We start from the raw sequence: 27,834 nt of genomic DNA on the forward strand, positions 1-27,834 counted from the left end.
AAATTTGACAGCTGCACTGTAGTTAGGTAAAAACAAATCCTTAGCCTACATGAGCATCCTGTGTTTTATTTTTACAACTTTTTGCAAAGCTTGAAATGACTTCCAAATAAAAAGTTAAAATCACAACTCTGTTCCTCATCTGTGATTCCCTCAGCTGTGAGCTTAGCTGTCTCTTTACCTGGGTTTAGTGCTCACCTCCAGGCCCTTTGCCAGGCTTCTCCTGAGCTAGGAAGTCCTGTATATTGAGTCATGTCTTGCTTGGCCAAATTTTACCAGCAGGTAGCTACTTTCCAGAAGGACTCATAGATGCTAGAGCTTCTAAGTTCTTTCAAGTTTGGAAACACCTGTCTTCTTACCTGAATAGTAATTGCTTGGATATGACGCTGCTGATCATATTTTCCGTCCCTTAGAACTTTGGAAACAGTGCACTATGTTTTTTGGTTTTGGGGTTGTTTTTTTTTTTCTGGCATTGAATGTGGCTGCAGTGGGCTATTTTTTCTCCTTTTTATAAGGAATCTGCTTTTTCTGCCTGGGGACCTGAAGAATTCTCTGTATATTTTCAGAAACGTTCACTAGGTCCCTGTCTGTTTCTGATGTATTTACCAGTTCTGATACTGATATGGTGTGGTTCCGGTCTTCAATTAGTTTCCTTAACTCTTTCCTCTCTCTGCTCAGCTTGTGTCATTTTACCATCTTCTCTCTGAACAGTTGTTTTATTTACAGCACTTAAGCTTTTCTATAACACAAAGCAATCAGTATTTTTCTCTGGGTAATGTTTTCTCATGGCCTGAATCCCTCATCTCTCTTTGGATTCCTAGGTTCTTTTCTTTTCTTCTTTCCTCTTTTGGTACAGTATGTAGTCAATTGTTCATCTTACCCTGGGCAGCTCTACCTAGACGTTCTATTTGCTCACATGTAATGTAAATGAATTTTCCTTTATGCCCCTCCTACTTTATCTGAGACCTCCAAGCTACAACTGAAAAATCGGGCATTGCAGTCTATATATTTCTGTAGCCAGAGGGCCCTGGGTCAAGGGTGGGGAGAGTGCTGTTCGGGTGACTATACGATCTGCTGGAGGAGGTCTCTCTCTGAGCTTTTCCCTTTAGTGTCCCGCATCTCATCTACTGCATCAGAAAAGAGGCAACTCTGTTCCTGAAGGAGTGTGTGCTCAGCTTCAGCTCCAGGCAGATATTACAAGTTGGCTCTTTCAACATCTACTCTCACCTCCTCTCTGTTTCCTTCCCTTCCTGGAGGAATCCAGCCTCACTCGCGGTTGGAGGTGACACTATTACGGAGATCTGAACTGTCCTCTCCACACGAAAAGATAAACCACGTAAAGAGAAGCCCTCCGCCTCTGCCCACTTGTCCTTCCGCCTGCTTCCTCCCGGAAAGTAGCGCAATGCCTGGGGGGGTGTAAGAGCCACTGAGGCCGAGAGGGTGAGAACTATCCGCTGAGGGCAGCGGCGGAGCAGAGCGGGAGGGCGGCTGGGCCCACGGGGACGACCTGCCTGTGAACTTATCATCATTTGAGTAAAAACCCACCCCCCCACCCCCCGTCTGCTTAAGCCACGCTATGGCCTAGGCGAGCTATGGAAAATGACAGCTAGCCGTCTTCCCTGCTCCGGTAGAGTGCTGGGTGGCAGAAGCAGCGCTGACTGCCGACTCACTTCTTCAGTCTAATTTCTCCAAACTGGGTTGGGCAAGGGGATGGGGAGGATTAGAGGGAAATTTCTGGGGATTTTGCTCTTTGTTTTCCTTTCTCTTACCACTGTGAACACAGTTTCAAACAGAGTCACACCACAATTTTGTTTCTTTTCTTGGTTGTCAGTTTCAACGTTTACAGCATGAACTTGATTGGCTTTGCTGGATTTTCCTGAAGGTGTTTTTTAACAGGCGAAGAAGTGTGTACATTTCACTAGGTGTGGCAGCGGGTGAGAGATTCCGTGACCCAGCTTCACTCGGCCCTACTCGCCCGGAAGCTACCCCGCCTCAACTCCAGATTAAAATTTGATGGCCGATGATCACTACTTTTCCAAAATAAAACATGACAAGCTAAAAACAGCGTTTCCTTTCTAAACATTCAGGTCTGGGAATGCAGGCTTATTTAAAAGGCAGGCAATGATTCATGGATCAATTTAGATGATAACCCCAGTTTTCTGTATACTGCATCTGTTATAACCTCTGTTAGGAAGGGGTGTTGATGAAATACAGTTACTGAGTCATCTCATATCTGTCCACTTTCCATAAGCCAACTATGACCCCATTTTGCAAGTAACCAGGGGAAAAACCAGCACTATTCCCACAGTGACAGTTCAGTGTATCTGCAACCCTCACAGAGGAGAATACATGTGAGGTCTGGGAATGATACATCAGACGTTTCAAAACTGACTCCCTAAGGTGACTGTTTCTATAGAAGAACTCACATCATTCTGATTATTTTTAGTATTCTCTATGAGAAGAAATCATGCTCTGCACGGTTTTTCCATTAAGCTTGACACCACGTGACCCTGCCCGAATTCACTGTACAGTCCACCATCCACACAGAGCAAATGTCCCGCTCATGTGGTGACTGGCTTTTGGCAAACACAGCTCTGCAACAGAGCCACGAAACTGGAAGAAAGCAGAAAGAGCAGTCACACAGTCTCCGTATCTTATGCTGTAAAACGGGACCCGAGGGCCTGGCTAAAGATGAGCTAGTCATTTCATCACCCGTTCACTCAGTCACTCGTTAAACCTGCACGTCCTGCTCGAGGAGGCCCACTGTCTCCGAGCTGTGCGCGGAGAGAGCCCGAGTGCACGACACACCCAGCTCTGAGGGCTCCGAGGAGACTGCGACGCGGACCGGGGAAGTTAGGGGCCACCCGCGGACGAGAGGCGACCATACGGCACGGGCCTCCAGCGGTGAGGGAAAGTGCACGAGTGGGGGAGGAGGAGGAGAGATGGACAAGCAGACACGCAAACGGCCAGGGACAGGGTGCGGCGGGAGATGCAGGAGACCCGTGAGGTGGGGAGGAAGCCAGGGCAGGAGCGTCGGCACGCGGACGGGGGTGCGCACCGTCTACGGAGCGCGCAAGGAGCCACACGTGTGCAGCCGCAGGGAAGAGACCGCTCAAGCCAGGGTCCTTGCCGGCGCGCCCGGGGGACGGCAGGAAACCGACTGCAACGGACCGGGAAGGAAAGGCGAGTGAGAAATAAGGCAGAAAACCAACTTTAGACGTTTGGTAAGCTGAAGATAGGGTCGCAAGTGTGAAGAGTGTGGCGAGATTTAGAAATGAGGAGGATCTCCCGACCCGCGGAAGACCCGAAGGGGCGATGAGACGCAGCGGCTCCAGGCAGGGGTGGAGACTTCAGGGGGGACGGGTGGCAGTCTGAGTGGAGAAAGAGACCGAGACACCGGAAGCAAACGGATGCATGAAACGTGGTCTATCCCTTCAATAAAATGCGACTCCGCCACGGAAAGATATGAAGCTCTGACACAGGCTGCAACATGGATGAGCCCCGAAAATATTATCCTCCTCCGTGAAAGAAGCCAGACGCAAATGGACACGTACCGTATGATGCCAATTATGTGAAATATCCGGAATAAGCAAATCCACAGGGGTAAAAAAAATATAGATTAGTGGTTGCCAAGGGCTGGGAGGGGGGAGGAATGGGGAGTGGCTGCTTAAGTGGAGTTTCCTTTCGGGGTGATCAGGACGTTCCGCAACTAGACAGAGGTGATGTGGCCGCACAACAGTGTGAATGTACTGAGTGCCACTGGATCGCACCCTGTAAAACGGGTAAAACGGTACATTTTATGTTGTGTGTATTTGAACACACACACGCATCCCCAAAACCAACCCAGAGCAGCGTGAAACCAGTCAGGCCACCAGGAAGGAAACAGTGTGAGAGCAAACCATCAACAGCAATTACAATGACAATCTTCAAAACCATCCGTCACCAGAAAAACTAAATTACGTGAGCTGTTAGGTTGAACCACATGAAATTGCAGAGCAATAGCTATTTCGTATGTTCAATCTAATATAGCCTCTTGTAAAAGGCGAGGCACTCCGTGTGACATTTTATGAAGATTTCTGTCACAGGCGGTGCCAGCCAGCCCCAACACTTCTGCTTCTCACCGCCCCGACCGGTGCCGGTTGTCACCCCCGTCCCCTCTTCAAATGAAAAACCCTACTGGGTAAAGGGGACTCAGAGGGGAAAGGAGGAAGTCTGGCGGGGCAGGCAGGCAACGGGGAGTGCGCACACGGGGCTCTGCTTCTGGCTTAGCCAGCTCCACCCTGGAGGGCTGCCAGCGAGCAGGTAAGCCCCGAAACTGTTCACACACTTCCCCCCGGGGGACACGGCGCCCGCCTGCCCACCAAGGCAGACGAGGGTTCCTCAGAAAGCACAGAAGCCATCGTCGCTCCCCACCTCTGACCGGCCAGTCCTGCTCCCTGTCAGCCCTCTTAATTTCCAAGCTCCTTCATCACCTGTCAAGGTGACAGAGAGAATGTTCTACAAAACCACTGTCACAGGGGACCAGGGATTCTTTTATTGCAACAAATAATCTGACTTCCAGATGACAAACAGGAAATGAAATAGCCCTCTTCATGAAGATGGCTTCCTCAAGGAAATCAAAATCCTGAGCCCATATTCCCAGTGAGAGTCTTAAGATGCAGGATAGGATGTCCCTTGCACTCTAGTGGTTAAGACTCTGTGCTTCTGAGGCAGGGGGCGTGGGTTCGATTCCTGGTCGGGGAACTAAGATCCCACATGCCACGTGGCAAGGGCCAAAAAAAAAAAGAAAAAAAGAAGATGCAGAACAGATTCTGGAATCTCGTGGGTTTTCTAAGCAAAATAAATATTTGAGGCAGAAAAAAAGTAACAGTAGAATTGAAAGTATATTTTTATAGTACTGTTTGACCCCACCTACCCCATTCGTAGCTCAGAGGGTTTTTTTTTAAATTTTAACAATAATTATGAAGTACATAGAAATAAGTTTTCTTCTCAGTAAGGGACAGGAGCAGGCAGACAGGCTTACGAGTTAGTCAGACACGAGTTCTGATCTCAGCTCCTCCGCTGCCTAGCTCTGTGTCCTTGGTGAACTGCTTCGTTTTTGAGCCTCAGCTTCCTTCCGTCCTACAAAATAACCTCAGTGTCTCAGGCACGTGGTGATGATTCTGTGAAACAACGGCAGAGCAATCCGCTCAGTACACGGTCAGCGAATGTGGTGCTGCTGAGCAAAGGGACCAGGATGGAACTCGGGACCCGGGTCAGTGTTTATCTGTCCCACGTCAATCTAGTCTCCACTGTCTTCACTTTATTATTTTTTAAAATATTTATTGACTGACTTACTTATTTTGGCTGCACCACGTCTCAGCTGCGGCGTGCGGGATCTAGTTCTCCGACCAGGGATCAAACCCGGGCGCCCGGCATGGGGAGCGCGGAGTCGCACCCACTGCACAACAGTCCTCCACTGGCTTCGCTTTAGAATGAAACACTGACTATGTCTCTAGTACTACAATTAAAATTCTTCTTGTCCTTTTTTTTTTTAAAATAGGGTTTCTGCCAAACTCTGTAGTATATTTCTGAACAACGTTGATCAATAGTTCGGCTCAACTGCAGCAAGTAACAAAGTGGAAATTCGTGATTTTACATGAGTAAGCAGCACTCTAGACTCTTAGAGATTATGTATGTAGTAAGAGTAAGAAAAGCCGATGAATTAATCAGTCTTCTTTAGCCTAAAGCTGCTTCTAAGTTATTTTAAATGGGGGGATTCTCTCCACTCTTTTGAAACGTGTACACGTCAAGGGAAGCAGTATCTGCAGTCTTCCCCGGTGTTCACCATCACCGTTCACAACCTCTAGTGTCGCAGCCCATCATGGTTTAGTTCACAGCCACTCGCTTCTCTCTCCAGCGTAAAACACAGGGCCCTACAAACGGCAAAACAACCCCTGCTTTTAAGGGAAGTCACTGCCCTGGTTGTTTCTTGCAGGTGCTGTTTTCTAACATTCTTCAAAGTCACTGAGCTTCAAATTTTTAGTCCCAAAACCTTTTCGAAAAGAAGGTAGTTCAAATACCAAGGCAAAAAAGATAAAGGGCTGGAGGATGGAGAGGAGCCCTGAAAACCTCGGCCCAAGGAATCGTGATGCTTCCCTCTTCGCCTTTCCGGTTCTGAGTGACAGAAACAAGAAATGTCATCAACAGTCCGGTTAAGGTCACAACGTAAGACAGGAGGCTGACCTCTGCGTGTTCTTCCCATCGGTGGATTCCACGCTCTCCATCAGAGACGCTCAGTGAGATGAGATAAAAGGAGACGAACAGACTCAGCACTTGGCCGAGATCCTTCCCTCACAAGTCCTTACAGACACACTGATGTCAGAGGTACCCACAGGGTTTCAGACGCTCTGGTTTGTGCCAGGAAAAAAAGAACCTCATCTGGTCAAAGGGCTTCTGTTTTCCATGAACCCCGCTTTCTCACACAGTGACCAAAGCAGAGTGCAGCAACCCTATTTACGTCACCCCCCTTTGATCCTTTTCCTGACCCCAATCAGAAAACGATATATGTCTCCTGACGCTATTGGCTGAATGAGGTTGAGCACATTACCTTCTTTGGGCTTCTGTTTCCTCTTTTACAAGTGCGGGTAATGACAGTGCCATCTCAGGAAACTACTGTGAAGACGGAGAGGACAGTCCTGTGTATCTGTGCCCGTCACACAGTAAAACCAGAGCCACTGAATGTGAGCTGCTATCACCGAGAGCTTCACTGTTGGCCTGGAGTCTGGAGACACGGGCCATCTCTCCAGTGAAGTAAGGCAGCTGTGGAAAAGCTCTAACGAAGACTTTCAAGTATGAAATCAACGCTCTGAAGAGCGCTTTCACTACAAATGGCACCACGTCAATGGACACTCAATCTGTTCCATCCAAATGAGAAATAAGATTTGCAAAGTATGCTTGGGAGAAAAAAATTTTTTCCCCCTTGACGTGCAAAGCAAGAAATAATGACCACACAGTAAAATTGTCTTAAAAATGTCATTTTTTGGAACTTCTGCTCTGAGGTCAGATGTGACTAATAGTCTAGCCTTTTGATTCAAGAATAAAAAGCAGAATACAGCATCCTTTAAAATCAGTTTTGCTTCAGTGTTTAATAAACTTGTCAGAAGGCTTTGTAATTTAAATACGGAAACAAGTGGGTTGTGGTGAGCTTATCGTTCATTCCAGGTGTAATACATGTTCCATACACCAATACGCACAAGTGCACATGTACACACAGTTCCGTTAGGAGATGTTTAAACATTTTTTTTTAATTTAAAGAAAAGCAGAGTCCTATTTAAAAACAGCTGCCAACGCTCACACCAAATCTGTATCCTTGGAACCTTTTTCTTAAAATCAATTTTGATGAAAGAAAAGAAAAACCTTCGAGAAAAAAAAATTTTGAAACCCAAGCAGTAGGGAAAAGATACTGTCCCTATCCATTTAAATGCATTGCCATAAGATCATCTGATAAAGATCTTATTTTCTACTTGCCTGCAAGTTCCCAGCGCTTTTTTTGGTTTTGTTTTTAAAGGACCTGTCAACTCACTCCTACCCAAGTCCTACAGCAGCACACTTGAAAACCAGGAGACACAGAACACAGGTGACTTGAAATCCCATTTGCACCACCCCGCCACATGGAGCACGTTCTCTGAGGAGCCTCCGAGCGCCCTGCCCACAGCAGCAGACATCAGCGTGGCCGAGCTGGGAATGTCCACCCAACGCCCACTGACCTTTTGATGACCTGTGACTTCGTCCCTGCTTCTCCCCAGCTCCTCGGCAAGTTTCACGTTCTCTTCTTGCAGTGCTGAAAGCTGCTGGGACTTCTGAGCTGCTGCCTGCTTTAGGGTTTCTCTGCAAGGACAGTGAGTGCAGGGTTACCATAGAAACAAGACAGGCAAGGAAACTGTGGGAGACGACCAGCTTCACAGCACCAAGGAAAATATATCTGGGTCACGTGCCTGATAGGCTCTATAACAACAGAAGGCAGCATTATCTACGTGCAGGAGGGGCCAAATGGCTTTAACCTCTCAGGAGGAGGACTGCTGCTCGCATGTATTCCATTTTTTTTTTCAAACCTGATAAACACTACATCCACTCTCTCATCACCCACACTTACCCCACTTCTAAATACTCCCCATACAAAAAAGCAGTGTCACTCTAAAATAAATGACAGATGAAATGGTCAGTATTCCCCTTATTTCCATTAGAAAATTATACTTAAACCTATCATGTTGATAAAGTGATTTACTTTGCTGCCACGGCACTGTTCTAACTGTACAAATCTGTAATCTGTTTTTTTTTTTTTTTTTTTGGCAGAAATGCCTATCTGATGGTTCCATTTGCCAGTATCTGTCAGAATCAAGTGCTGGCGGGAATCTGGGTATATTTTCAGGACAATTAGAGGTGAAATGCCCAAGGGAAATGCAGTTTTCTAATTACATAACAAGTGTTTTGTTTTGATTGTATTCTTTCCATACTGCTAACCTGAAATTAAAAGAAGCAAATAAAAATACAGCTTGCTAACCATATTATACCATGAATATCAGCATATAAAATGTGAACAGGGTAAATGTATTTATTAAACATCTTCCCATTATTAAGCTTAATTGCAAATATACATCCCAAATTATCCTTTACACGTGGAAATCGGAAATAGTTTATCTGACTGTTGGATTTTAGTTTTATACCATAGAAGGTTTTGATGCAATTATGAATTTTAAGTCTGTGCTGGCTATATTTCATTTAGGGAGCCGTCATACATGGCTGAATTCTGAATCAAGTCATCTGGGTATGAATCCATCTGCTGACGCATGAACACATCTATTTTTAACTTCAGTTGTCTAATGGGTGGCAGTGCTTAGCATCTTCAGTTTTCTTGATTTTTAATTCTCCACGTCCCTATAACATACCTACGGGGCTGACCTCATGAAGATACAGGGGAAGATGTCTACACAAAAATCCTCTTAGCACATTAAAGTTGGCATTTTACAGAGATGTTTATTTTGCAAGTGAAGAAAAACTGAGAAGGAATTTTAGCTTCAGGTAATTAGTCATTCAAAAGCTGGGAGGCCTGATTTTAATTATGGATCAAAACACACACACATACACACACACACGGGCACACGCGTGCACACACTACAGGTAAAGTTCATCTTCTGGCCAAAGTCCATCAGCTCTTGACAAATCAGAAGATTTTACTTATGATGAAATCATCATAAGCCAAACCTTTTATTCCCAAGTGGCCACCACCTTCATTAAGGGCTATTTGGTTTCAGCATTTGTGTGGCCTGTCAGTGATAAGTTCAAGATCCTGTTCTCTTTTAAAGATTTTCATCCTTTAAAATGTTTTAAATCCTTGGTTTCTATTAAGAGCCCACAGTAAAGAAAATTAAAACAAGGAGTCAAAGAAATATCAAGATGCCCTAAGATAATTATAAGAATGATATTTGTTCAATGTTTTAAAACCTGCAAAATGATCTCATGTACATTTAATCCTCAAAGCCCAAGGAAGTTAATGTTATTATTTATATTTTAAAGATGACAAAATTGAAGCTCAGGTAAGTGAAAAGATTTGCCCCAAATCAAGTAAGTTGTAGAACCAAGAGAACTGGAGTTAAAACTGGCAGACAGGGTTTCCCTGGTAGCGCAGTGGTTGGGAGTCCGCCTGCCGATGCAGGGGACGCGGGTTCGTGCCCCGATCCGGGAAGATCCCATGTGCCGCGGAGTGGCTGGGCCCGTGAGCCATGGCCGCTGGGCCTGTGCGTCCGGAGCCTGTGCCCCGCAACGGGAGAGGCCACAGCGGTGAGAGGCCTGCGTACCACACACACACACAAAAAAACAAAAAACTGGCAGACAGACCTCGGTTGTGATTTGAATATGGAAACACCTCTTTCAATTTTTCTTTAGACCAGAGGGGATATGTACATTTCACAGAAGAAGGAGGCTCTAACAGCCCAACTTCTGTACATACTCTAAGGAATAATTCTAAAAATACCTACAAATATAATTCTCACAATTTTTAAAGATGCTTTGCTTTCTACATTATAAGATAGATATCTTGCAACAGAAAAGGAGACTGTCACAGTTTTAAAACTGAGAGGCAAACATTGCTAATATTTACTTGCAGACATTCAACTTAGGAATCTATTGTAAACCTATTAATTACCATGCTAAATATATTCTAGATTTATTACTGTGCCAGGTGAGTAATTAAAGGCAAAAATTAGATGGCTTATATCGTTTTCCCTGAGAGTCAAAAATTACACACCAGAGAGAAACCATTTTATTCTCTCTCTCCAACTAAAACTAGGAGCTGGCGCACCAAAATCAAGTTTTCCTAAAACCAGTTGAGTAGGTGACCTAGAGGAAAAGGAACATTTAGTTGCAAATGCTGGGATTGCAGGGCCCAGGGCAAGTTTCTGTAGGAGGTGGTTCCCGTTAGAACTCCTGGGTCTGCACAGGTGTCCTGGCAGGTGAAGAGAAACACCTGAAAAGCTCTAGAGGCCATGAGGATCCCAGGTATGTGCTAACCCTCGAAAAACAAACTGCTGCTCTCTCCCTAGCTCGGAGCACTGGGGAACAAGACTAAGGAACAGTAAAATGACTGCTTTTTTCTTTTTAAGAAGCACTGTTCTCATGACACAGTACATTTATATCAGCTGGTCCCTGAAATGCGGCCAAGCCTCAGGCAGGGAACAGTGAGTCACTGGGGGTGGGGGGCGCTTTCAACCCACTCCTCACAGCTCCCTCCAGCAGCTTCCCACGTACGTCACTGCTGTGTCTGCCACTGCCCCTCCGTCCTGCTAAGGGTCCCGGCCTTGGCCAGCCACGTTACCGGCACAAGGCACAATTCTCGCAGCCCTGCTGGGCCAGGACCATCCGAAGCAGCGCAGGCCCTGTCTGCCCTGTGGTCTGGCTGCCCCTGGCCCGAACTCCTCCCCTCAGGGATCAGAGACCCGGGAACTGGGCCCGGGGAGGAAGGCGCAGGTGAGGTGGACGGCAGCGCAGCCCACAGGCTTTTGCTCCGGCTCCCTAGCGGCCGCGGCACGAGGCTGAGCTTTCCTGATTCAATGGGGTCCTTCAAAGAAGGGCACGCAGAGTTTCCCTCCTGGCAGGGGTGAGACCACCGCACACTGAGCGGGGGTGGGGGGCACGACAGAGAGACTGAGTGAGGAGGGTGACACTTAACGCTAGAGCAGTGCGAGGACCCTTACAGGAGACTCCCAGATAGCTCTGCAGGAGACAGGAATCCCGCCCTCGGCTGGGTCCCCTGGGGCCCCGCCCCTCCACTACCCAGCACGGCCTAGAGCCTCAGAGGGGGGTGATGGCAGAGGGGCCGTGGTGAGGGTATCTTCTCCCGACGCTCAGATCCTCCCTCACCAGCTGCCTTTGTGACGCAGATGATGGGCTCCAGACACTCAGGTGAGCAGAGCTACTGTGTCACGGGTGTGTGTGTGTGGGGGGACCCAGAACTGCAGCTGAACCCACCCTCTCTGAACTGATTTGAATTAGTTTTTCCTATCACAGTGACCGTTTCTATTTGTGCTCTTTGCCTTTGGCAGACCAGGCGATTCAAGCCTCTCCTGGTGGCCAATCACCACAATTGTGCATGTATACAACGGTGTAAAAGGAACTGCTGGGGGGTAGCCGTTTAAACACCACCTAGAGAAACATCGCGAAAACTAAGACTGACAAAAGGATCCATCATCAATGTCGTGGGCTGTCCATCCCCTCAGATGAGCAGCTCAGATGAGATCATTTCTGGGAGGATTTTAAGAACTCTCAGAAGAACTAGACATAGTGTACTAATTTAATCCAAGCTTGATCAACACATTGTATTGAGGATGGTGACCTGGGAACAGCAGTTTGGAACTGGTGCTTTTGTTTGTGTTTGAACCTCATCTATTCGTTTGATCAAAACTGGAAATAAATAATACAAACCCTCGGAGGGCAGGGTCCACGTACAATTCACCTTTGTATCCTTCCTAGCTTAACTGTACCTAGAACAAAGGACATACTCAAATGTTCACCAGATTAGTTGGCTTTAAATTTTAGGCTCACATAGCTGATACAGTGTAGCTCTCAGAACAGATAAGCAAAATGAAATCTACTGTCACTGTCACTTACAATGCCAGATAAATAACCACCTGCAATGATTATAAGAACCAAACTCAAAAGGTGGTATTGACAAAGGAAACATGGGCAGCCTGTCTGCCTGAAATCTAGGCAGCAGACTGATGGGTAAACCTTGATTGGAAAGAGTCTCCCAAAATTCTGCTCTTTTAATTTCCACACCAGAAGATTAGATTACTCTTAAAATCAAGACTACTGATAATCTCAAAAAGTGCATGCTTTTTTTTCCCTATAGAAAGAGTTTTGAGGGATAGATTAATAGAGGGTCTGATGTTTCCTAATGTTGAGATTAGCTACCATGTAAGCATACTACTTTATTTATTTATTTTTAATTTTTATTTTTTTTAGCATACTACTTTAAAAAGCTCTGATTCCCCTTGGATTTTCATAAGGCTTTTACCAAGTCACATTTGAATTCCAGCTGTACTAACTCATCAGCCAGCATACATTTCATTTTGATCCTGTAACTTAGTGATAGTTCTGACTTCACAGTGTAACATTACAGGGGTGACTTCTCGGGTTTGCAACAGCGTTTGGGAGGCAGGAGGGAGACTATTACTGTTGACTACATACTTGTCAAGTATTCTAAAAATAATTAGCATTGTTTTCCCTTTTGCAATTTTAAATAAGTGCCATAATTTCTCTCAAAGGAGGTAAACTTACATTTCTTTCTTGAATTCTTCCATTTTTTGGTTCTCTACAGTCAGAAGTTCTTTTGATTTGTTCAGCTCTTCCATATTTTTCAAGTTGTTTTCTTTAAGTGTATCCAACTTAAACACCAAGAGAAAAAAACTTGATGAAATTATTTCATTTTCCAATCACATGAGTGGATAGACAAATCATTCATGAAAAGGTGCATTAGAAAGGTGAAATTAGTCATTTGCAAAACAAACAAACAAACAAACAAAAAGATCACCTGGGTGAAGAGATTATAAATGATGAAGTCTATTATAAACTGCAACCTCCCCCTTCCTTTAGTCAGACATGTCCTGTACACCTGGCCAAAATGTCAAACTAAATTTCTCCATAAATTAAAGCAAAAGTTTTCTTTCACCTTGTATACAATTCTCAAAATTTATCATTGAACTTGCTATTCATGTATAATCCATCTTAAAAAAGAAATCGCAAAGGCATGCCATCAGCAAGGATTAATTCTCTGTAATGAAAATAAACCCCTTTCTTCCCCAAAGACTAGTCATTTAGGATAAGATATCTTTCAATGTCAGTACCAAACTTCTAATGGTCCTCATTATAAAAATTATTGGGATATTTGTAGATGGGAAAAGATTTAGTTATTCATCTCAACTTCAATCTGAAAAGGAAAAGGCCATGTAGTGAGACTGAAAAGCACTCACTCACATTCAGCCCTATCACCTGCCCATGGGGGACATAGCCAGCCTAGGTCCTGGCCCCTGGTGGGAAAGCCAGACACATTACTAGAATGAGTGGGGATGTCCAACCGCAGGCTCTGGCAGGTGGCTGGAGTTCGAGGTGTGCATCCCCCAAGGATGGGGAGCTCGTCACAGGCAATCCATTACACAGGGTGCGCTTCTGGCGCCTTGCTGGCTTTCTAGGACTTGTGTAGTTATCTCCTACAGCCAAAGGTACTTCTGTCCTGTCACCTGCTACCAGTCAGGAACCCTAGAAAGTGTCTTGCTAGCTTTAACACCACCATCTCCCTTTCAATGCCCCCTAACATTACAGATTCATGGAATGTTCAGTGGGTCCAAAAACTGATACCTCCAGTCTGTATTCTGGCTGTAACAAGACACCAAGGGGTATGGTTAAGAAGCACACAATTCTCCCTGAATCTATCTTCAAAGGTTAGAGATATTCCCTAAAATCTTTTCATTTACTTTAGCTTCTAATTTTGGTTATCATCTATTATTTTTGATGCTTTTATATTTTCAGCTTAAGTCCTCTTCTGTTAGGACTGTCAACTCCTAAACATACTCTTTTCTTTTTCCTTTTTATTTATTTTTATTTATTTATACAGCAGGTTCTTATTAGTCATCAATTTTATAAACATACTCTTTTCTATGTCAAGTTTTATTTACCCTATAATTATCTCAAAGTGTTCATGTCTTTATGGATTTCAATCATTGACCTTCCATCATGAAAAGGCCTGATCTTTATAGCAGCTATTCAGTGCAGCTACCTGGATTTTCCTTGGCTTTAATTTCTTAACCTCTTACCTGACTATCTCTTTAAAAAGCATTTCAAGTTCTACAGAACTTCACATAACTATTTCGGCGAAGCAATCTGCTTGAGATTTATGTAACAGCTTTCCAAAGAAAGAAAGGGTTGGTATGAGCTGGGGGTGGGGGGACTGGGAATCAAAGGAAGGTGCAAGAATAAGAAATGCTACTTCTGGACAGAATCAAAATTATCTTGAGGCCGCAAATCTATCCAAGACCCAGAAGTGACTGATTCAAAATGAGACAAAAGGGAACCAGTACTGAATTAGGCCAAGAAAAAGGCCTATGTCAAACTCAGGGCTGCGGGATGGAATTCAGTGGCTCAAAGTTGGGAGACAGTTGAGAAAAAAAGCATATGTGATTTAAGATTAAAAATACAGGGCTTCCCTGGTGGCGCAGTGGTTGAGAGTCCGCCTGCCGATGCAGGGGACACGGGTTCGTGCCCCGGTCCGGGAAGATCCCACATGCCGCGGAGCGGCTGGGCCCGTGAGCCATGGCCGCTGAGCCTGCATGTCCGGAGCCTGTGCTCCGCAACGGGAGAGGCCACAACAGTGAGAGGACCACGCACTGCAAAAAAACAAACAAACAAACAAAAAAACCACAAAACAAAACAAAACAAAAGCTAGAGAATGTTATCAGTACCTCCTCTCATTAGTTCTACCACTGAACAATTATCACAGAAAGCCACGCTGTTAGGGTTTTCCCCTCCTTTTTTAAAGGTTGATCCTACTAAATAAGTAATGAAGTAATACACTTTATTTAATATTATCATCCGGGTGTACGTTCAACTCCACTAACATAGATCAAACCTGTGCAAGGCCACACTTCAAAAAATAAACAATCCTGAGTTAGTGATCAAACACTCCATGAAGTCGATAAGCTCTCCTTTGTACAAAAAGCCATTTAAATCTGATTACTTCGTTCTGCAGTTTTTCATTTGTTTGCTTGGAATCCTCCAAGGAGGCCAGAGTTTCCGTCTTCTCTTTGGTCATCTGTTCCATTATCTGCACGGCATCTTCTGCAGTTTGAGCAGCCTACATATGAGAAAGCACTGTGAGCAATGAGGGCACCCCCCACCAAGCCGGGGAGGCGACTAACACTGAAGACGTAGGGCTCAGGGTCTGTGTGGGGAAGGGAATCACACGGAGACGGGGAGCCAGTCACTGACCCATATGCGCCGAAGCAGACAGACCAAGACATCAAAGGTCTTTACCCCCAAGCAGAACCAAGTCATATACCCTCTCTGTGCCGTTTTTTCAACAGGCCAACTGTAATGTGCAGCTTGTGTATTTTCAGACCCCTCTAAACCTACATCTTCTAAGTTCCAAGTTCCTCCAACAACAATGCTCACTAGTCTGACTTATGTGTGAGGAAATGCTTAGCAATAATAAAGAGTAACATCCTTATGTGGCCGAATTTTCTCTCCATCATATTTATTGTTAAACATTTAAAATACTATTCTTGCTATCTCAAATTTGGGGCTTTTGAGATCACTTGGAATTTAGGTTGGGAACTTCTCAAATAAAAATAAAAATTATTTGGGCAATTACAGTGTAAGGCTCAAGCGTTTAATGAGAAGCACTGAATGACAAACTCCATGAGAAGCTGTAGGTAATGAACATAAGCATGGCTGTGAATAAAAAAGATAACATGCATATGGAAACAAATCCTTAGCTGATAAGATATTGAAAAAAAATCACCTAAGTGAATTAAAATCTTTTTAGGCACTTGCTTACAATTTCATGTGGTCTAATAAAGCTTATGGGAATTCTACCTTTATACCTTCCCTGTTACCAACTGTGGAGATTTCCCTGGCATCTTCCAATTCCAAATGAATAGACACAATGAAACAATTAAAAGTCACATAGAAGATACTTTGTTTCAACTTGTGCCCATTTTACCATTGTTCTTAAGCCTTTAAGAACCACGGTTGCCTTTTTCACAAAAAATTCTCCCTACATTAAAAAAAAAAATCTATCCTTTTTATTCACAGTTTGCAATGTTTTCTAATGGAGAGGGACAACTGCAATTAGACATTTAGTAAAGAGTTGCCCTTTCAGGTGGTGACAAAGAGCTTGAGATATCTAAGCCAGTGATTAAATGGGGTGGGTTTCCTTCTGTGGAAATGAAAACGAATCCCTCAGCCACTGCAGGGTTAGTACACAGGGTTAGGCCAGGTGTTCCGCACTTGAACCTCCCACTTTACCGTAAAGGACTGTAGAGTCTCGAGCTCTCTAATTTTAAGAGTGAGCTTGCTCTTGTCTTTCCTCAAAATACGGTTTTCATTTTGAGATTCTAGGAGGTTGACTGAGATATGGCTGTTGGTTCTGGCCAACTGGCTGATCTCTTTCTGAAGGATGAAGTAGCTTTCGGCCAGCTTCTCCTTCTCCTTCAGGAGCTCGTCCTTTTCCAGCATCATCTCTCTCTTCTCAGCCAGGAGGTTCTTGTTGTCCTGCTGAACCACCTTGTGGTTCAGCCGCAGGTCATCCAGCATCTTGGTGAGGTAGCTGTGCAGCTCCTGCAGTTCCAGCTTGGATTTGGACAAAGCAGCAAAATCGCTCTTCAGAGTCTCTATGTTGGTGGCCAGGTGAGCTGTCTCTGCACTCAAGAGTTCCTTCTCCTTAACAATCTCTGCCACTTTCTGCTCTGAGTTGGTCTTGTCTTGGACTAGCACCAAGTTCTCGGACTGGAGCTCCTTGGTGCACACTCTCAGCTCCTCCACCTCCTGCTCCAGGAGCACCACTCTCCCGTGGAGTTTGCTGTTTTCATACAAGGATGACTCTTTGTCCTGGGTCCTGGCTTCTTTCTCCAGCATTAGGGACTGCTGCATCATGTGGAGCTTCTCATTTAACTTCTGACACTCTTCTTGCAGATTCAACCCATCCTTCAGCAAGATGTTCTTTTCGGAACAACAAGCCTTGAGTTCAGCGTTCAAACTCTCCTTTGCTTGCAGTACGTTAGCGCGTTCTTTTTCTAGAGTCTTTCTGGCATTTTGAGCCTCTTTCAGCATCAAAGCGAGATCACACTTGGTGGCTGCGAGTTCTTGGTTTTCCTTTTTTCTCTCTTGAAGCTCTCTCTTCAGAGCATCAAGATTACTGAGCAGTTTCATCTTCTCGTGCACAATGATCCTTCTGTTTGCAGACTCTTGATCGTATTTCTTTTTAAGGTCTTCTACAGCTTTGATGGAATTCTCTCTTTCTGCAAGTAAATCTGAATTTTGCATTTCCAGTACAGATTTTTCTTTCAAGAGCCTATCCTGCTGCTTTTTGAGCTTAGTGATTTTCTGACAAACCATCTCCTTCTCAGAAGTTAGGTAAGTGATCTTCTCGTTCAGGTTCATCTCGATGTGGGCAGCCTCTTCGGAGCATTTGTTGAGTTTTTCAGTGATGAGCCTATTTTCATTTAGAAGTTCTTCTTTTTTGGCCAAGAGCCTTCTCTCAGACGAGGCCAAGGTTTCTTTTTCATGCAGAAGCTGGATGCACTCAGAGTCTCTGATCTCCCGACTGCTCTTAATTTCTTCCAGCAGCTTGGTGAGGCTTGTGTTTGTGGCCTGAAGTTGCAGAGTCTCCAGCTCGGCCTCCCTCAGAGCTTTGCTGGCCTCCTGCAGCTGCGCGCGGAGCCCACTGGCTTCCGTGCTGAGCAGATGTTTGGCCTGGAGGGCAGCCTCCAGGCTGGCATTCAGCTTTTCCTGATCTTGAAGCAGCAAGTCCTTCTCAAACTGCAGATCTTTGCTGTTTTGGAGGAGATGGTCTCTTTCGACCCTTAAGGCTATGCACATGTTATCAAGACCTGACTGTTTCTCCAAAGCTGACTTTTTCTCAGTTGTGAGATTTTCCATCTCCTGCACCAAGCTTTTCTGATCTCTGACTAGCTCCTCATAGGAGTTCTGAAGCTTCTGAATAATTTCATCCTTATCTTCAGCCAACGCAAGGTTTTCAGTTACAAGCTTCTTGATATGACCCTCCAGGTGATCTTTTTCTTCCAGATTCTTCTTAGACTCAGCCATCAAAATATCTTGGCTGAACTGGAGTTCCTCTGTGAGTGCCTGCAAGCTTGCTTTGGAAGCCTGCAAAGACTCATTTTCCATATTTATCTTCAAGAGTTCTTCCTGAGCATTACTGATTTCTTTAAGTAATTTCTCTCTCTCAACAGCCAAAGCTGCTTTATTGAGCTGTTCCTGCTGATAAAGCTTTTCAGCATCTTGCTTTTCTTTTAAGACTTTCTCCTTTTCTAAATTAAGAGTTTTGTTTATTGACCATAGCTTCTGTTGGTCTTCCTGAAATAAAGTTATTTTGGCCTCCACCTCTACAAGCTTCGACAAAAGTGAACCTTTTTCTAACTTTAAAGCATTTCCCTCCTGTTCAAGAAGCTGCTTCTCTGATTTCAGACCCCTCAGCTCTTCTGACATTAGTTCAATTTCTTTTTTGGCTGTTGTTAATAAGTAAGTTAGCGACTACAGAAACAAAAGATGGAAAGAATGGAAACAAAATGAAACCAAGCAGACAAATGCAAGCCGGAATAACTTAATGTAACCTAAACCACAAAAGTTAAAAAAATTTTTACAATAAGTGTCATAGAAAGTATCTGGATAACAGGGGAAAGAAACTCGATGAACAGAGCCCATAAAAGGATAATGCAAAGCAAGTTTAGCTTTGCAAAGTGCTGATAAATCTATTGGTTTATCTTTGAAACAACTTTTGAAGTATTCCTGAAAGACACCTAGAAGATACAAACAGTAGTTTGACTTTGACATCAGGGCATGAAATTCTTTCCTGCCATTCCAATTATCCAATTGGTTCTATTGTAGAAGGGATTCATAGAATTTTTTAAAACACAATCCAAAGAACTACAAAAAGTGAGTAAACTTTAACCAAAAAAGAGGAGGAAGGGCAAGGTATTATAAACTGTTGCTTTTCAAACGAAATGCAGAACCTTACTTACTAAAGGACCTGGCCTGAGACTGATTCAGCTTCAATATTACATGTAACTTAGCAAAAATACAGACTAATTTGCTAGTCTTTGGTGACCAAAATAAATGGGCTTTTAAAAAGTGCATTGGTTTATAAAGTAAATTGACCACAATGTCTCTACCAGCGCTGTCCAGAACTTTCCGCAATGATACAAATGGACTTTATCTGCGCTGTCCACTGTGGTAGCCACTAACCACACGTGCGGTGCTTGTGGCTGAGAGGATGAATTTATAACTTGAACTAATTTAGATTTAAATGGCCACATGTAGCTAGGGGCTACTGTACTGGACGGCACAGCTATAGTTCATTGGCTCTTAAACTAGGGAACATGGGAGCATTGTGGGCTCCATGAATCTCCTGAGATTTCATCTAAAACTTGTTGAGTGTATATACCAGCTTTCCTGGGGAAAATATCTGAAGTTTTCATCAGATTCTCCAAAGAGCCTGTTGAGCCCCTGCTGTTGTAGACAACATTGAGATTCACAGAAATCGGCTCTCCAGACAACTCTGGAGGGGGAACAATCCTGGCATTTTAACCAAATGATCCTTATAAAAACAGCAACAACAACAACAAACAAAATTAATGAGCCTTTACACAAACCACCAGAATGCTGTGGTTTGGTCAGGCTGCAACATTGTAAGGGAAACACTGAAAAACTAGAGTCTGTCCAGATAAAGGGAACCACAAAGACAAAAACTCTGGAAATTATATCCAGTTGTTAAAATGGTTCGTAAACCTGGAGACACATCACAGGGAAAAGAGAAAGCTTTGATGGACAGCATGTGGAAGAAAGAAAATTTAGGCATCTTACACATGACATCTATTACATGTCACGCTACACTTAATTTATAAGTTTTAAATGGGCTCTGTTTTAAGTCCTATGTATGCTCTTTTCTATTTTCTTTCTACTAAACTCATATATATATATATATATATATATATGTATATATAAACATTTCTCTGACACATTAAAAATAATTAAAGACAAGTATTTGCTTTTCTTTGAGCAATTTAAATGGGAGTAAGAGGGTTGAACTTCGTTACGTTACCAGAGTCAAAAAACATATTGGGACACTGATACGATCCTGACACCATAAAATGAAATTCAGTGTATCAAGTTCGACTCCACTTAGCAGTAGGGTGTTTTCTCACAGCCCTTAAACCCAGCTTCCTAGTTAATGAGCTCGTAGCGCCTTCCTGGGGACATGCGAGAGCCCTCTCTGGAGCTCTCCCTTCTACTTTATTCCTCTAAGAGCTCTGTTCCCCCAACCAGGCTCCATTCCCTGCCCGCCTGCCTCACGTGGCCTCTGCCTCTTGCTTTTCTGCAAGACATCTGACGTCTCTCCTAACCCTGGTGCAAGGTGGCAGCAAGATGGCCAAGATTAGAGGAACAGGCAGGCAGACAGAGGTCAGGCAACAGCAGACTCTTCGTGACAGCTGGGGAGCAAGCAGCGTAGCGGGTGGTGGCCACACAGTACATTCGGGGCAAAGACCTGTAGCCATCACCCTCCCTGAGGAGGAACAGCGGCTGGTACAAAGCACTTGAAAATACAGGAAATGTGATTCGCCCTCCTGCCACGCACTCCGAGGGCCGACACTGGTAACGGCCACCGAACCCACCCCACGTGCGGCTGCTTCCTAAGCCCCCTGGCAGCCTTGACGCGGAACGCGAGCAGGCTGTAATTCGACAACACGATGCTCCCCACCACGTACCCTGGCTTTGTCGGCCTGCCTTCTCAGCCCCTCCATCTCCCGCAGCAAGTCACCGTTCTCCTTCTGTGAGGCCTTCAGCAGCCCCTCCGTGTCCAGCAGCATCTTCTGGAGGCTCTGCAGAACTTCTTCATGCTTGGCCTGCGTCTCAGAACTGGCTTCTTCATGCCTGCCTTTCAGCTCTCCACGCTCGTTGTGGCTCACGTGCGCCTTCCTTTCCTGCAGGCGCCCCGAGTCCGGAGTGAGTCATTCGGCCGTGTCTGTGTGCCCCTCAACGCCCCCTGCCAGCCCCAACAGTCCCACTGATGCTCTCCTTACCAGGTCTGACAATTTTCTCAGCAGTTCTTTCTTTTCTTCCTCATGCTTTCTGGCTGCTTCTTGCTGGCTCTGTTCAGCTTGGAGAGTTACTTCCCCAATACTTTTCTGCAGAAGGCTTGCATTTTCATTAGCCTTGGTAAGTTTCAGCTGTAATTCTTCTACATTTCTAGAACAAGTTTCAATACAAGGCGTCAGATTTTTCAAAAGAGTATTTTAAATTCTAGAGTTATACCTTAAAATATTAATAATAATTGTCTTAATGATTACGAGCAATGAATAACATCTGAAATAAGCAAAAAACAAAAACAAAAACTAACTTGACCTGAAGAATAATTTTAACAGTTGTGATGGTTACAAATACCTTAGAGTAACTACTCCTCTAACTATGAACATTTATTATTTTATGTCAGTAGATCAATAAGGAAAAATGAGTGAAAAGTAAGCACACTAGAGGAGGTAAGTATTTCGAGCTTTCCAAATTTTAGCAGACTAGATTATCAAAGACTCATTTTGGGGTCGCTTGAGAACAGAAGCTATGAAAATAACAGTAGTGTGATGTTCTAGTTCAAAGAGAACCACGTGGTCCCACAGAGATGTACGAGGGCCATCAACCTGGAGAAAAGGCTGGCTCGTGGACCAGAGAACAGGAAGGAAACTTGGACGGTGCCTCTGGATGAGCACCGACGGAAATGCAACTTCTCCAAGGCTCTGTGCCACAACCGCCTGGGCAGCTGTGCCCATCTCGCGGCAGCACTGCCACAGTCGGCCAACCAAGGGCAACCAGCTGCCCGTCACCCACCAACGCTGAGCCGTGCGTCAGCGCACGGCTGGACGTAAACTAACTCTGCCAAGTATTAATGCTTTCAGAGTCAGAAGTCTACCGGGGCTAATATGTCCTCTAAAAGTTTCTGCCTTATAAAATAAACATTGGATTTTTATATGGCAGTCATAAAAAAAAAAAAATCAAAGCAACGAGAGCCTCAGAATAAAGACGAGAAGAGAGATTACGATAACAGAAGCTTTAGCGCTGAGCAAGTAGGGTGTATAGGGTGTAGTGATGCAGAGCCGCAAGGGCTCTGGGACCAGACCACCTAGATCTGAAACCTCAGGCAAGTTATTTAACCTCATTAAGCCTCAATTTCCTTTTCTTTAAAATAGGAACAATAGGGGCTTCCCTGTCGACGCAGTGGTTAAGAATCCAGCTGCCAATGCAGGGAACACGGGTTCGAGCCCTGGTCCGGGAAGATCCCACCTGCCGCGGAGCAACTACGCCCATGCGCCACAACTACTGAGCCTGCGCTCTAGAGCCCGTGAGCCACAACTACTGAGCCCACGTGCCACAACTACTGAAGCCTGCGCGCCTAGAGCCTGTGCTCCGCAACAAGAGAAGCCACCACAGTGAGAAGCCCGCCCACCGCAACGAAGATCCAACGCAGCCAAAAATAAATAATTAAAAATAAATTTAAAAAAAATAGGAACAATAATACACTCACCTCAGAGGATTTATTAGGAGAACTAGAAAATATACTCTACACAAAGCTGTCAGCATAGTGTGTGACACGTGGTCAGCCCTTCACACGTGTTATCTATCATCACACTGAAATAGGTTAAAAATACTTTTAACTGCCTGTAAAAGATGTCATTGCCATTTGTAAACTACTACCTTTTCTTTACAAGTCACCAGAAAGTCTGCAATACACTGCGATAACAGAGAAAGAATGAGATTCAGGCAACTTTAAAACCTAACAGTCCTGAAGATTTCGGCTCCCCTCCCACCCAGACCTTGCTTGAGGGCCTAACCCAAAGCAGGCACTCTTATTAATACTCATACGTACCTTTCTTTCAGACGTAATTCGTCATTCATTTTTGTCAGCTGAGAAGAACTATCTCCTGACATTTTCATTATTACTGCAATGTCGTTTTCCAGTTTTTCCTTCGCCTTTATCAACTGCTCTTCCCTTTCATCTCTCTCTTTAAATTTTGCCTCCATATCTGAATATATATAGAAAAAAATAGCATTGTTGTGTTATAATCAACAAAAATGTATTAACTACACCCTGTATGCCAAGCCTTCCTCTGGGAATATTTGCATATAGCAATCTCTGCCCTCATGAAAATTACATTCTAGCAAAGATGACAGACAATAAGCAAGATAAATAAAGAGAATAAATAGTACAATAGCTAGTGGTAAGTGCTAAGAGGGAAAAAAAATACAAGCAGAGAAAGGAGTCAGGAAGGAGTCAGGAGTCGGGGAGGTTAAAATCGTAGACAGCGCCTCTCTGAGACGGTGACATTTAAGTAAAAGCCTGAGGGAAGTGAGGGAAGAGGAATGCAGGCAGAGGGGAAAGCAAGAGCAAAGGCTCCGAGGCAGGAACATGCTTGACAATCCAGTGTCACCAAGGAGGCCAATATGGTTGCAGTGGAAGGAACAAGGGGAAGAACAGTACAGGATGAAATCATAGAGGTAAGAGGACCTGATGGCGGTAAGGGCCACAGCTTTTACTGTGAGTGAGATGGGAGCCACTGGGCCATTCTGAGCAGAGAAGTGACATGATCTGACTTGATGTCGAAAGGAACCCCCTGGCTGCTGGGCTGAGAACAAACTGAAGGGGTCAAGAGTGGAAGCAGGCAGCCCAGGTGGCCAGCTGTTACTACAGGTCCGATTAAAGATGCTGGTTGACTCGGATCAAGGATAGCAGAGGGGGGCTTCCCTGGTGGCGCAGTGGTTGCGAGTCCGCCTGCCGATGCAGGGGACACGGGTTCGTGCCCCGGTCCGGGAAGATCCCACATGCTGCCGAGCGGCTGGGCCCGTGAGCCACGGCCGCTGAGCCTGCGCGTCCGGAGCCTGTGCTCCGCAACGGGAGAGGCCACAGCAGTGAGAGGCCCGCGTACCGCAAAAAAGAAAGCAGGGAGAGTAGTGAGATGGGGTGGATTCTGACTTGCCTGAAAACAAGGCAGAGAGAATTCGCTAAGGTTTACAGACCTCAAACAAGTATTTTATCACAATATAACACAAGTGAAGAATTTATGCGTGAATAGTAGATATGCTGTGACAACATACTAAAATCATCTCAAATCCTAGGAAGCCTACTACATTTAATGTGTAGAGACGTCTTCTTACCTGTTAAATTTTCTCTCAACTTCTCCAATTCAGAAGACAGCACATTAAACTGTTCCTCTTTTTGGTGTAATTTATTTACAGTTTCTATTTGGGATGAAGTTAAAAGTTTAACACATTTCACAGTTAATAAGCCATCTAAAGCTTGACTGTCTTAAAACCAAATCAAATCAAAAGCTTGAGAGTTGGGATCACGGGAATACTAAAGAGTCCCATTACAAATCAAACCACTGAATAACAAACCTAAAGAAACAAGCAAGCCACTCTTTCTTTTCCCCCCAAATCTGCAGATTAGGCAGGCACCGGGCATCCTTTTTCCAGGCATCTCTTTCCACTTAAAACTCAATAACGCTATCAATGACTGAAGGTTAAGTAAAACAACACTTTTCCCAAGTACACCTACATTTTAACACGGAACAAGCTTTAAGTCAAAACGAAGAATGAATGGGAGCTTGAGGCTTCAGGAAGCCAAGGGAACCCAGTATTACTGTGCACTGCAGGAACTTCCAGGGTGGTGAAATTAGGCCACAGGCAGCGTCTAGTTTTAGGCACCAAAGGCCACCTCCAGCTTGAGAACAAGTGAGCTGCTCATACTCTGCTAAGACATACCTTGCATACTTCTCTGAACAGAGACTGCCTGCTCTGAAGCATCAGCAAAATTTTCTTTCTAAAGAAAAAGAAGTGGACATTCAGAATAGAAAGATTTCAGATTATAAAAATAAAAAGTTTCTATGACTACCACATTATCTATTTTTTGTTGCTAGCTTTGTTTCATTAAAGCTAACTCACGCTTAAAACATGTAGGTATCAATTACTACCATATGCATACCGTGCACATGTACACACGAGTGAGGTTTGCATATGTGCTGCATGCGTGGGTATGCACATGTCTGTACACGTGTGGACGTGCACACTTATATCAGTATATGCATGTGTGGATACACATGTGGTGCCACATGTATGCTTTTTTTTCACGTTGCTACCCTCAAGTAGCAGAACCTCTCTTCAGAAATCTGCCTGAGACAGCAAACAGAGTTCCGAAATTTGTTTTTTTTTAATATTTCTTTTTTTCATTGAAGTATAATTGGTTTACAACGTTGGGTGAGATTCAGGTGTACAGCAAAGTGATTCAGTTATACATATATTTTTTCACCTTCCTTTCCCTAATAAGTTATTACAAAATATTGTGTATAGTTCCTTGTGCTACACTGTAGGTCCTTGTTGGTTTTCTATTTTGTACATGGCAGTACGTATACGTTAATCCCGAACTCCTAATTTATCCCTACCCCCAGCCTTTCCCCTTTGGTAACCATAGTTTGTTTTCTATGTCTGTGGGTCTGAGTTCTGAAATGTTTTACATTTAAGAATAGTCAGAACCTAGTATCTTAAAACCAGATCTGTGTCAACTACCTTAAACCAAAAAGTCCATCGCTCACTCAACTATCTTTTCTAAACATGACAGGAGGGCTTCCCTGGTGGCGCAGTGGTTGAGAATCCGCTTGCCGATGCAGGAGACACGGGCTCATGCCCTGGTCCGGGAAGATCCCACATGCCGCGGAGCAACTAAGCCTGTGAGCCATGGCCGCTAGGCCTGCGCGTCCGGAGCCTGTGCTCCGCAACGGGAGAGGCCACAACAGTGAGAGGCCCGCATACCGCAAAAAAAAAAAACAACCACTCTCCTGATTTTCCTGAGACAAACTTTGAGCTAGATACACCAAGTGAATTTTTAAATGAGTCTTTCTAATTAATTAATACTTTAGTTTAAAAATGGGCTCACAAGCCCCAAGTCCATCAAAGCCCACAAGTTGTCCACCTGTGTTACTCCCAAAGCCAGACCTCAGGTGGCATGTTTTCAGAGGACGTAGAGGAATACTCTAACTTAAAAAAAAGTAAGGCATCCTGAAAGTTTGGGGAGGAGGGCAGAGAAATGACATGAAACTCAAAACACATTTTCTTAAAGGACACCATATTGAAAAATGGTAATTTCCAGGTCAACTTTTCTCAATATGTGGCTGAAATATGCTGTATCATAACTGTCTGATAAAACTCTCTACAATGAAACTGTGCTGTTCAACTGGCAGCCACCGGCCACGTGTGGCTTCTAAGCACTTAAAACGTGGCTAGTGCAACTGAGGAACTGAATTTTATATTTTATTTAATTTTAATTAATTTAAATTTATAGAGCCATATATATAGACAGTAGCTACCATAATGAAGAGTGCGGCTATATAGTTAACATTTTAAAAAGTAGAAATATGTAATATTGGCATTTAAATAAGAAAAAATAAAAATCAAACTTTTTTTTTTTTTTTTTTTTTTTGGCCGTGTGTCATGTGGGATCCTAGCTCCACAACCAGGGATCAAACCCATGTCCCCGAATTAGAAGCACGGAGTCTCAACTACTGGACCACCAGGGAAGTCCAAAAATCAAACACTTTTATTCACTACTGGTATTAGCAGAGAAGTGTAAAACGTGGAGAACAGGAAGGTGCATGTAAGACCCAAGACAACTGACCCTTCATAGCTAATGTTTCTCTTATCAGGAGAGCCTACGCCTCTCCTTTCTCATGACGCCTCTCCTTTCTCATGACGTGTGGGTGTCACTGGCACCAGCCCGTGGTTATCAGCCTTGACTAAGCTCATGTTTTTGATGCAGGAGGCAAGGCAGAAGGGAGAACAGTTGAGAAAAAGACAAAAAAATGCCCTACAACCTGGGATTAAGCAAAGGGGATATATATGAAAGGAAAAGTAATTTCCTGAGGAGGAATAAACTGAGCTGTAAGAGGGAATTCTGTGAACTTGTTAATCAGACAGCACCCTGCCTTGCTAACAGAGGGTGCCGATGGTCCAGGAGAGCTTGCTGGCTTGCTGTCACAGGGCAGGTAGGACAAGGCATAGGGCAAGACCTCACTATATATGAAACCTAATGTGCTGGGGAGATAACTTAGAAGGCTCCTGTGTTTGGTGAAACTAAGTAGTCAATAACGTGCCAAAGCAATGCATTACCAGAGGCAAAGGATTAAAAAAGATTAAAAAAAAAAAAAAAGTAATACTTACCTTTATTGCTAGTTTGGGTTTGATCCAATTCCTCTCAAGTTATTCATCAACCAATCAATACTTTGCAAGAGAAAGGAAATAGGTGCAATACGTCTTTCTTTATAGAAGTTTTTGTTTTTTAAACAGGAATAATTTGAATGGCCAGAAACCCTGAGATTCAGATTCCCAACAGGTACTTACCAAAATCTGAAGTTCTTTTTCCAAAGCCTCTTTCACTTGACTGACTTCACTCAAGTTTTCCTGAAGTTTATTAAGCATTAGCTCTTTTCCCTGCAGCTCTTTGGTGATGCTACTAGCCTACCACACAGAGTTACA

The 27,834-nt window shown here is 44.2% G+C and overlaps 1 protein-coding gene across 35 annotated transcripts in view; it reads right to left on the reverse strand.

Moving 5' to 3' along the window:
• CLIP1 (CAP-Gly domain containing linker protein 1) overlaps positions 1-27,834 on the reverse strand; it is a 125,925-nt gene that overhangs the window by 22,449 nt on the left and 75,642 nt on the right. For 20 of the 35 annotated variants that reach the window (XM_067014539.1, XM_067014553.1, XM_059040615.2 and 17 more), the window contains 10 exons: positions 27,700-27,816; positions 25,072-25,129; positions 24,466-24,549; positions 23,180-23,336; positions 21,345-21,510; positions 21,030-21,245; positions 16,552-18,798; positions 15,263-15,379; positions 12,811-12,917; positions 7,746-7,866 (listed from right to left, as the gene is read on the reverse strand). In XM_067014539.1, the coding sequence (XP_066870640.1) occupies positions 7,746-7,866; positions 12,811-12,917; positions 15,263-15,379; positions 16,552-18,798; positions 21,030-21,245; positions 21,345-21,510; positions 23,180-23,336; positions 24,466-24,549; positions 25,072-25,129; positions 27,700-27,816 (3,390 nt within the window). Of the gene's footprint in view, positions 1-6,036; positions 6,154-7,745; positions 7,867-12,810; positions 12,918-15,262; positions 15,380-16,551; positions 18,799-21,029; positions 21,246-21,344; positions 21,511-23,179; positions 23,337-24,465; positions 24,550-25,071; positions 25,130-27,699; positions 27,817-27,834 lie in introns of those variants that run through there. The other 15 variants (XM_059040627.2, XM_059040626.2, XM_067014571.1 and 12 more) reach the window with 2 other exon arrangements.

This window comes from Kogia breviceps, chromosome 15 (genome assembly GCF_026419965.1).
Source record: "Kogia breviceps isolate mKogBre1 chromosome 15, mKogBre1 haplotype 1, whole genome shotgun sequence".
NCBI classification, from domain to species: Eukaryota; Metazoa; Chordata; class Mammalia; order Artiodactyla; family Physeteridae; genus Kogia; species Kogia breviceps.